This window comes from Pongo pygmaeus, chromosome 10 (genome assembly GCF_028885625.2).
Source record: "Pongo pygmaeus isolate AG05252 chromosome 10, NHGRI_mPonPyg2-v2.0_pri, whole genome shotgun sequence".
Lineage (NCBI taxonomy): Eukaryota > Metazoa > Chordata > Mammalia > Primates > Hominidae > Pongo > Pongo pygmaeus.
The window spans coordinates 8,107,622-8,118,396 of NC_072383.2; the positions used below are offsets into that span (position 1 = coordinate 8,107,622).

Genomic DNA, 10,775 nt, shown 5'->3' on the forward strand with positions numbered 1-10,775 from the left:
TGGCCGGGGCGCAGTGTCTCACGCCTGTAATCCCAGCACTTTTGGACGCCAAGGCGGCTAGATCACTTGAGGTCAGGAGTTCAGGACCAGCCTACCCAACATGGTGAAACACTGTCTCTACTAAAAATACAAAAAATTAGCCAGGCATGGTAACAGGTGCCTGTAATCACACCTACTCAGGAAGCTGAGGCACAAGAATCTTTTTTTTTTTTTTCTGAGACAGTTTTGCTGTTGTTGCCCAGGCTGTAGTGCAATGGTGTGAACTTGGCTCTCCGCAACCTCCACCTCCCAGGTTCAAGTGATTCTCGTGCCTCAGCCTCCCAAGTAGCTGGGACTACAGGCATGTGTCACCACGCCCGGCTAATTTTGTATTTTTAGTAGAGACGGGGTTTCTCCATGTTGGTCAGGCTGATCTCGAACTCCTGACTTCAGGTGATCCACCTGCCTTGGCCTCCCAAAGTGCTGGGATTACAGGCGTGAGGCACCGCCCCCGCCGAGAATCCTTGAATGTGGGAAGCGGAGGTTGCCGTGAGCGGAGATCACCCTACTGCACTCCAGCCTGGGCGTCAGAGCAAGACTCTGTCTCTAAATAAATAAATAAATAAGAAGGTGCTTATTACTTAGATCTGGGGTTGTGGGGATTATCAAAGTACTTTGAAAACAATTTTTTTAACAGGATATTTTAATATTTGAAAAAAGTTTTAAAGAAAAGCATCCTTTTATTTGTTCCCAACAGTCTCTCCTCTTCCTTCCTCCATGGATCTGCTTATTCAGGACAGCCCTGATTCTTCCACCAGTCCCAAAGGCAAACAACCCACTGCTGCAGAGAAGAGTGCCACAAAAAAGGAAGACAAGGTCCTGGTCAAGAAACAGAAGACTAGAACTGTGTTCTCTTCCACCCAGCTGTGTGTACTCAATGATAGATTTCAGAGACAGAAATATCTCAGCCTCCAGCAGACGCAAGAACTCTCCAACATCCTGAACCTCAGCTACAAACAGGTAGGCTTGTTTTGTTGTTGCAATAAGGTGAACAAAAATTGGACTAATTTGCATAGCTAAGATCTCTATGGATGCACATAGATGTGTGTGGTATGTGTCAGCACACTCCCTCTTGCAAATAATTTAAGTATGAAGATGAGGTATGTTACGGCTTAACCCTTCACCCTTCACCTCAATAGAGTTTTTATTTTATTTTATTTTGAGACAGAGTCTGGCTCTGTCATCCAGGCTGGATTCACTGTGACTCAATCTCGGCTCACTGCCTCAGCCTCCCGAGTAGCTGGGATTACAGGTGCCTGCCACCACGCCCAGCTAATTTTTGTATTTCAGTAGAGACGGGGTTTCACCATGTTGGCCAGACTGGTCTTGAACTCCTAACCTGAGGTGATCTGCCTACCTTGGCCTACCAAAGTGCTGGGATGACAGGCGTGAGCCACCGTGCCCGGCCTCAATAGAGTTTTTAAAAAAATAAACAAAGCCTCCCAATTCCAAACAATAGGAATATGTCTTCATCACACCAATTTGTACTTTATTTCTTATACTTGGGTTAGATTCTAAACCCTAAGGATATCCAAACTAGTATTAGATCTACTTATCTATAGCCAGAGATAGCTTCTATCAATGTTGTCCTTAGCAGCCAAGGTTATTAAAATGTCTTTTCTCAGGGAAGATCCAATAGGAAAAAAGAAAGAAATCTCTCTAATTAGGCTCCAGCCATACCCCACCCTCCGTCAAATTGACTGGATAGGCATAATGGAAACCAGAACACGTAGTTTCCATACAAGAAAAATCCTATGAGGGATGGGAGGAGGGGAGAGGAAGGATTCAGCCAGTGTCCAGACTGAAACTGAATGATATCAATTTTACTCATCTTCACACGTCTTCAGGTTGCGTGTTCGTGGAGTAGTTTAGGAATAAATCCATTGTTGTGGAGTACTAAAATACCTAGCAGTCTGCTGTATTACATTAAGGTCTTCCCCAGCAGCTTCCAAGGCAGCCTCCGAGTCACTGGCAGGAGAATTTGGCTGGAACTGCATGCAGGACTGCAGAGATTCCTCTCCACAGTTATAGAAGGGACTGTTCTAGGCCTGATTGTTCCAGGATTGGGTGTTTGAGTGTTCCAGGTCTGAGTGTTCCAGGAATGGTTGCTCCAGGACTGGATGTTCTGGGTCTGGTTGCTCCAGGATGAATTGCTCCAGGTCTGGTTGCTCCACATTGGAAGGTTCTTCACCTCTTTCTTTCATTAAATATCTATTACGTGAATGTGATAATTTAACCACTTTCTTTCCTTGCATAGACCAATATTGTGAAAATCTTTCCAATGTTTCCTTAATTAAAAAGAATTATGGGCCACACGCAGTGGCTCACACCTGTAATCCCAGCACTTTGGGAGGCCAAGGCAGGCAGATCACCTGAGGTCAGGAGTTTAAGACCAGCCTCGCCAACATGGTGAAACCCCCGTCTCTACTAAAAATACAAAAAATTGCTGGGCGTGGTGGTGGTTGCCTGTAATCCAAGCTACTTGGGAGGCTAAGGCAGGAGAATTGCTTGAACCCATGAGGTGGAGGTTGCAGTGAGCCGAGATCTTGCCACTGCACTCCAGCCTGGGCGAAAGGGCAAGACTCCATCTCAAAAAAAAAAGAAAAAAAGAATTACATAACTCCACTTTCCAGGTTAGGAGAATTCCTAACTTACACTGGTTCTCATTAAAATAAAAACTATCTCTTCTTTTTCCTTTTTTTCTTTCTGCCAGCAGCCTCCAGCTTCTTTTGTTTTTAGCCCTTATTTTCTATGGAAAATGTTCATTTCTCTTTTTTCTTTTTCTTTTTTTTAAAACAGTCTTTCTCTGTTGCCCAGGCTGGAATGCAATTGTGCAATCTTGGCTCACTGCAACCTCCACCTCCCAGGTGCAAGTGATCCTTCCATCTCCACGCCTGAGTAACTGGGACCATAGGCACATACCATTATGCTGGGCTAATTTTTTACTTTATTTTATTTTTTTGAGATGGAGTCTCGCTCTGTCGCCCAGGCTGGAGTGCAGTGGCACAATCTCGGCTCACTGCAAGCTCCGCCTCCCGGGTTCAAGAGATTCTCCTGCCTCAGCCTCCCGAGTAGCTGGGACTACAGGCGCGTGCCGCCACGCCCAGCTAATTTTTTTTTTTTTTTTTTTTTTGTATCTTTAGTAGAGACGGAGTTTCACCATGTTAGCCAGGATGGTCTTGATCTCCTGACCTCATGATCCGCCCGCCTCGGCCTCCCAAAGTGCTAGGATTACAGGCGTGAGCCACTGCGTATGCCTGGCTAATTTTTTTAATTTTTGTAAAGACAGGGTTTCACCATTTTGGCGAGGCTGGTGCGAACTCCCGGGCTTAAGCAGTTCACCCACCTTGGCTTCCCGAAGTGTTGGGATTACAGGCGTGAGACATGGCGCCTGGCCAGGAATAAAAGTTAGTAATATTCTTTGATTCAAAGTACCTCTGTATTACTAATATTTTACAATTTCTGTCATTTTTTCCTGCAGGTGAAGACCTGGTTCCAGAACCAGAGAATGAAATCTAAGAGGTGGCAGAAAAACAACTGGCGGAAGAATAGCAATGGTGTGACTCAGGTAACAGGAAACTTCATTCTGTTCTTTCCTTTCAGTGATCTTTCAATCTTGTCCATCCCTGAAACACACAACTCCAGTCACAGACAGTTCTGGTGGTCCTTGTACCCTTTCTGTTAATCCCTCCTTCTCTTTCAGAAAGCCTCAGCACCTACCTACCCCAGCCTCTACTCTTCCTACCACCAGGGATGCCTGGTGAACCTGACTGGGAACCTTCCAATGTGGAGCAACCAGACCTGGAGCAATTCATCCTGGAGCAACCAGACCCAGAACATCCAGTCCTGGAGCAACCACTCCTGGAACACTCAGACCTGGTGCACCCAATCCTGGAACAATCAGGCCTGGAACAGTCCCTTCTATAACTGTGGAGAGGAATCTCTGCAGTCCTGCATGCAGTTCCAGCCAAATTCTCCTGCCAGTGACTTGGAGGCTGCCTTGGAAGCTGCTGGGGAAGGCCTTAATGTAATACAGCAGACCGCTAGGTATTTTAGTACTCCACAAACCATGGATTTATTCCTAAACTACTCCATGAACATGCAACCTGAAGACGTGTGAAGATGAATGAAATTGATATTACTCAATTTCAGTCTGGACACTGGCTGAATCCTTCCTCTCCCCTCCTCCCATCCCTCATAGGATTTTTCTTGTTTGGAAACCACGTGTTCTGGTTTCCATTATGCCTATCCAGTCAGTCTCATGGAGGGTGGAGTATGGTTGGAGCCTAATCAGAGAGGTTTCTTTCTTTTTTCCTACTGGATCTTCCCTGAGAAAAGATATTTTAATAACCTTGGCTGCTAAAGACAACTTGATAGAAGCTGTCTCTGGCTATAGATAAGTAGATGTAATACTAGTTTGGGTATCTTTAGGGTTTAGAATCTAACCTCAAGAATGAGAAATAAGCTGGGCATGGTGGCTCACGCCTGTAATCCCAGCACTTTGGGAGGCCAAGGCGGGCAGATCACAAGGTCAGGAGATCAAGACCATCCTGGCTAACACGGTGAAACCCCGTCTCTACTAAAAAATACAAAAAAATTAGCTGGGCATGGTGGCGGGTGCCTGTAGTCCCAGCTACTCGGGAGACTGAGGCAGGAGAATGGTGTGAACTCGGGAGGCGGAGCTTGCAGTGAACTGAGATCTTGCCACTGCACTCCAGTCTGGGCAACAGAGCAAGACTCTGTCTCAAAAAAAAAAAAAAAAAAAAAAAAAAGAATAAGAAGTTGATGTGATGGAGATATATTCCTATTGTTTGGGATTGGGAGGCTTTGTTTATTTTTTTAAAAACTCTATTGAGGCCGGGTGTGGTGGCTCACACCTGTAATCGCAGCACTTTGGGAGGCCAAGGTAGGCAGATCACCTCAGGTTAGGAATTCAAGACCAGTCTGGCCAACATGGTGAAACCCCATCTCTACTAAAATACAAAAATTAGCTGGGCATGGTGGCAGGCACCTGTAATCCCAGCTACATGGGAGGCTGAGCCAAGATGGTGCCACAGCAATCCAGCCTGGATGACAGAGCCAGACTCCATGTCAAAATAAAATAAAAACTCTATTGAGGTGAAGGGTGAAGGGTTAAGCTGTTACATACTTCATTGATTTCCTCAGCCCTTTTTGGCTCTGTTTTACTATAGCTCGTATTTTGTTGGTTATGGCTAATATTTGTGGAAAGAGGTCTTGTGTTTACTGCATTATAATGGCATCAGTACTACTTCGGCTGATTTAAGTACTAATGAATAAAACGACCATTTTTCCTTCAGTTGACTTTGGCCTGATTTCTCCTAGTGTTTCAATCAGTAAAAATACAGCTTAAACATAAATCTTTGTTACGTTTTTGGTTGGGGTGGGGGAGTAAATTAGCTGAGAACACTGCTATCTTAGAAATAGATAGAAAAAGCTGAATGTGGTGGCTCATGCCTGTAGTCCCAGCTACTTGGAAGGCTGAAGCAGGAAGATTGCTTGAGCCCTGGAGGGCTCACTCCAGCCTGGGCAACAGTGAGTCCCCTGCCTCAAAACATTGATAGAATTGAGGAAGTGGCTGGGCGAGGTGGCTCAGGCCTATAATCCCAGCACTTTGGGAGGCTGAACTGGGTGGATCATGAGAGGTCAGGAGTTCGAGACCAGCGTGGCTAACATGGCGAAACACCATCTCTACTAAAAATAAAAAAATTTGTTGCAGGAGGTTGCAGTGAGCTAAGATCGCACCACTGCACTCCAGCCTGGGCAACAGAGTGAGATTCCTGACGTCAAGTGATCTGCCTGCCTCTGCCTCTCAAAGTGCTGGGATTACAGGTGTGAGTCACTGCGCTTGGCCTTTTTTTTTTTTTAAGATGGTGTGACACTAACATTTTAATAAAATTATTGGTTCTTACAAAGGGCAGATAATGAAGCTCCAATAAATTTGAGGAAATATTAAATAGTAATTCAGAGCCTAGAAATTTTGGAAAAAATATCTGGCTTCTCTTTGCTTCGGATTAAGTTCAGCTACAAAGCATGGGGATAGTTTATATTTCTGTTATCCTGATGAGAAATCTGATGTGGTAGATACCACCCTCCACCTGCCGAAAGGATAATCTTGAGTAGATAATGGAACCAGTTTTACTTACCTAATGAGCATAGGAATTGTTCAGGGACTTGGTGGGAGTTAACACGTGTGTGATGGCTGTGTGGGCAGCACTGATGGAATCTACAGGGCCTCCCCCCGTTTGGGGGATGTTAAGTATGACTGCAGGATTACTGAGAGGCTGAGGAAAGATGCCTGACTTGAGGTCTGGGATCTGCGAGAGGGAAGATTTTGAGATGCACATAGGCTTGAAGCATCTCTTATGTTGAAAGCATCAAGCTGGGGACTGAAGAAAGGAAGTAAGAGATGAGAGAAAAAAAGGAGATTGGTGTCTGGTTTTCACTGTTTAATTTGCTTTTGGAAATTAACCATTAATGGAAATACGACTTGTTTCCTACATCCAATAGGTCAATATTCAAGTTGAGTTGAAGACCTAGGGCAGAAGGTAGTAAAACCCACAGTCACCAAGAAACCAAAGAAAGGCTGTGCGCAGTGGCTCACACCTGCAATCCCAGCACTTTGGGAGACTGAGGCAGGCGGATCACTTGAGGTCAGGAGTTCAAGACCATCCTGGCCAAATATGGTGAAACGCCATCTCTGCTAAAAATAAAAAAATTAGCCGGTTATGGTAGCTCACACCTGTAATCTCAGCTACTTAGGAGGCAGAGGCAGGAGAATCACATAAACTCTGGAAGTGGAAATGGCAGTGAGCTGAAATTGCACCACCGCACTCCAGCCTGGTGGACAATGAGACTTCAGCTCAGGAAAAAAAAAAAAAAAAAGAAGAAGAAAAAAGAAAATTTTCTTCTTTTCTTCTTTTTTCTTTTCCTGAGACACAGTCTCACTCTGTCACCCAGGCTGGAGTGCAGTGGCGTGATCTTGGCTCACTGCAACCTCTGCCTCCCAGGTTCAAGTGATTCTCCTGCTTCAGCCTTTGGAGTAGCTGGGATTACAGATGTGTGCCACCATGCCTGGCTAATTTTTGTATTTTTAGTAGCGACAGGGTTTCACCATGTTGGTTAGGCTGGTCTTGAACTCCTGACCTTGTGATCCTCCAGCCTCGGCCTCCCAAAGTGTTGGCATTACAGGCGTGAGCCACTGCACCCGGCCTGATTCCTTTTCTTTTTTTTTTTTTTGAGATGAGTCTCGCTCTGTCACCATTTTTTTTGAGATGAGTACAGTGGCACGATCTTGGCTCACTGCAACCTCTGCCTCCCGAGTTCCAGCGATTCTCCTGCCTCAGCCTCCCAAGTAGCTGAGACTACAGGCACGTGCCACCATGCCCAGCTAATTTTTGTATTTTTAGTAGAGGCAGGGTTTCACCATGTTGGCCAGGATGGACTCTATCTCTTGACCTGGTGATCTGCCCACCTCGGCCTCCCAAAGTGCTGGGATTACAGGCGTGAGCCACTGCTCCCGGCCCCAGTTTTCCTTTTTTTAAAGAATCATGGCTTTTGGTTGCAAGTTTAAAATAAATTTCCTCTTAAAAGCAAATTATTTAAGCAATAGAAAAATACATAATGAAGTTGATCTAGTAATTACACCTATTCAGATATAAACACTAAATAATTCAGCATATATTCTTACAGATTTTCAGCCAAAGATATTTTAGTACATATAATGTAGATGTTAATAGGTGGTTTTGTAAATTATAACACTATTATATTTTCTGGGTTTTTTTTTGAGACGGAGTTTGTTGCCCAGTGCAATGTCGCAATCTTGGCTCACTCCAACCTCCGCCTCCCACGTTCAAGCGATTCTCCTGACTCAGCCTCTGGAAAGCTGGGATTATAGGCATGCATCACCACACCCAGATAATATTGTATTTTTAGTAGACACGGGGTTTCTCCATGTTGGTCGGGTTGGTCTCAAACTCCCGACCTCAGGTGATCTGCCTGCCTCGGCCTCCCAAAGTGCTGGGATTAACAGGCGTGAACCACCATGCCCGTCCTTTTTTTTTTTTGAGACGAAGTTTTCCCCTGTCACCCAGGTGGCTGGAATGCAGCGTGCGATCTCATCTTACCGTAACCTTCGCATCCCCAGTTCAAGCCAATTCTCCTGCCTCAGCCTCCTGAGTAGCTGGGATTACAGGTGCATGCCACCACGTCCGGCTAATTTTTGTATTTTTAGTAGACACAAGGTTTCACCATGTTGGCCAGGCTGGTCTTGAACTTCTGACCTCAGGTGATCCCTCGGCGTCCCAAAGTGTTGGGATTACAGGCATGCACCACTGTGCCCGGGTTTCTTTTTTTTTTTTTTAAAGACAGGGTCTTGGCCAGGCAGGGTGGCTCATGCCTGTAATCCCAGCACTTTGGGAGGCCAAGGCTGGTGGATCACCTGAGGTCAGGAGTTCGAGACCAACCTGGCCAACATGGTGAAACCCCGTGTCTACTAAAAGTACAAGAAATTAGCCTGGTGTAGTGGTGGGCGCCTGTAATCCCAGCTACTCGGGAGGCTGAGGCAGAAGAATCGCTTGAACCTGGGAGGCAGAGATTGCAGTGAGCCAAGATTGCACCGTTGTACTCCAGTTTAAGCAACAAGAGCAAACTCTGTCTCAAAAAAAAAAAAAAAAAAAAAAAGACAAGGTCTGGCTCTGCTGCCCAAACTGGGGTTCAGTGGTGCCATCTCAGCTCATTGCAGCCTTGACTTCCCGGATTCAAGGAATTCTCCTGCCTCAGCCTCCCAAATAGCTCAGACTACAGGTGCAAACCACTACGCCCAACAAACATTTGTATTATTTATTTTTTTTTTTTTGAGATGTCGCCCAGGCTGGAGTGCAGTGGCACGATCTCCACTCACTGCAACCTCCGCCTCCTGGGCTCAAGCGATTCTCCTGCCTCAGCCTCCCAAGTGGCTAGGATTACAGGCACCACACCTGGCTAATTTTTGTATTTTTAGTAGAGTTGGGGTTTCACCATTTTGGACAGGCTGGTCTTGAACTCCCCTCAAGTGATCCACCTGCCTCAGCCTCCCAAAGAGCTGAGATTACAGGCATGAGCCACCGTGCCCGGCCTATCATAGATAACTTTCTACACACTAAAATTGGATCCGGCTCATTCATTTTAATTATTATGTAATAAATATTACAGATGTATCACAATTTTAGTTGTTTTTATTTTTGTTTTGATTTTTGAGCACTATATATAACTATTAACATTTAAAAAAAATTTTTTTCTTAATTTTTTTGAGACGGAGTCTTGCTCTGTCACCCAGGCTGGAGTGCAGTGGCGCGATCTCAGCTCACTGCCACCTCCGCCTCGCAGGTTCAAGTGATTCTCCTAGCTCGGCCTCCCAAGTAGCTGGGATTACAGGCGCCCGCCACCATGCCCGGCTTATTTTTGTATTTTTTGGTAGAGATGGGGTTGCACCATGTTGACCAGGCTGGTCTTGAACTCCTGACCTCAGGTGATCCACCTGCCTCGGCCTCTCAAAGTGCTCAGATTACAGGCCTGAGCCACCGCACCCGGCCTGCTATTAACATCTTGACATTAATTTAAATAAATGTTAAGGTGTAGAGTTTTTTTTTTTTTTGAAACGGAATTTTGCTGTTGTTGCCCAGGCTGGAGTGTAATGGCGCATTCTCGCCTCACTGCAACCTCTGCCTCCCGGTTTCAAGTGATTCTCCTGCCTCAGCCTCCCAAGTAGCTGGGATTACAGGCATGCACCATCATGCCTGGCTAACTTTGTATTTTTAGTAGAAATGGGGTTTCTCCATGTTGGTCAAGCTGGTCGTGAACTCCTGACGTCAGGTGATCTGCCCGCATCGGCCTGCCAAAGTGCTGGGATTACTGGCATGAGCCACCACGCGCGGCCAATAGCTATTTTTTTTTTTTTTTAGATAGAGTCTCGCTCTGTCGCCCAGGCTGGAGTGCAGTAGTGCCATCTGGGCTCACTGCAACCTGCGCCTCCTGGGTTCAAGCAATTCTCCTGCCTCAGACTCCCAAGTAGCTGGGATTACAGGCACCTGCCACCATGTCCGGCTAATTTTCTGTATTTTTTAGTAGAGACAGGGTTTCGCCATCTTGGCCAGGCTGGTCTTGAACTCCTGACCTCATGATCCACCCTCCTTGGCCTCCCAAAGTGCTGGGATTATAGGCGTGAGCCACCGCGCCCGGCCGATATGTTTTTAAAAATTAAAAAATGCCATTCTTTATGTTCCTGGTCACCTCATGGCTAAATGAGAACTAATCACTGACTACTATTAGCCAAGTGATTAAAAGTTAAAAAATGTAAGCTCTATGTTGTCTTTATGGTCCAAAAACTTAATGCCTAAGAAGGTGAAAGATCAGCAAATAAACATTAAAGCAAAATTCACTATACATAAGCCACCTTAAGAAGAAGCTTGAAAAGTTGCCAATAAGAACTTGGAGATGTGCCAACCTAATTTAAGGCTTTTCAGCTTATCGTTTTTAGGTCACCGGATCACCAAAAATATAAACAAATATAATAATAGGAGATTAAGCAAAAAGGAAATTATAAATTCACGAGTCAGGCTCTCCTTTTTTCATCTCTTCCTTTCCCCTAGAAAATTTTGCTTTCTTTGTTCTTTTCCCAAAAGGAAGTGTGTGTTACTTCCAACATTATATTTTAGTAACTTTACCATATTTTAGTTTTT

General features: G+C 45.2%; 1 protein-coding gene across 1 annotated transcript; it reads left to right on the forward strand.

Moving 5' to 3' along the window:
* The first annotated feature begins 571 nt into the window (after window positions 1-571).
* Window positions 572-4,901, forward strand: LOC129010260 (homeobox protein NANOG). The gene is made up of 4 exons (XM_054444275.2): window positions 572-609; window positions 737-999; window positions 3,521-3,607; window positions 3,743-4,901. Exons 2-4 carry the CDS (start codon window positions 757-759, stop codon window positions 4,157-4,159), a joined length of 747 nt encoding a protein of 248 aa, XP_054300250.1. The 5' UTR covers window positions 572-609; window positions 737-756; the 3' UTR covers window positions 4,160-4,901.
* The last annotated feature ends 5,874 nt before the right edge of the window (window positions 4,902-10,775 follow it).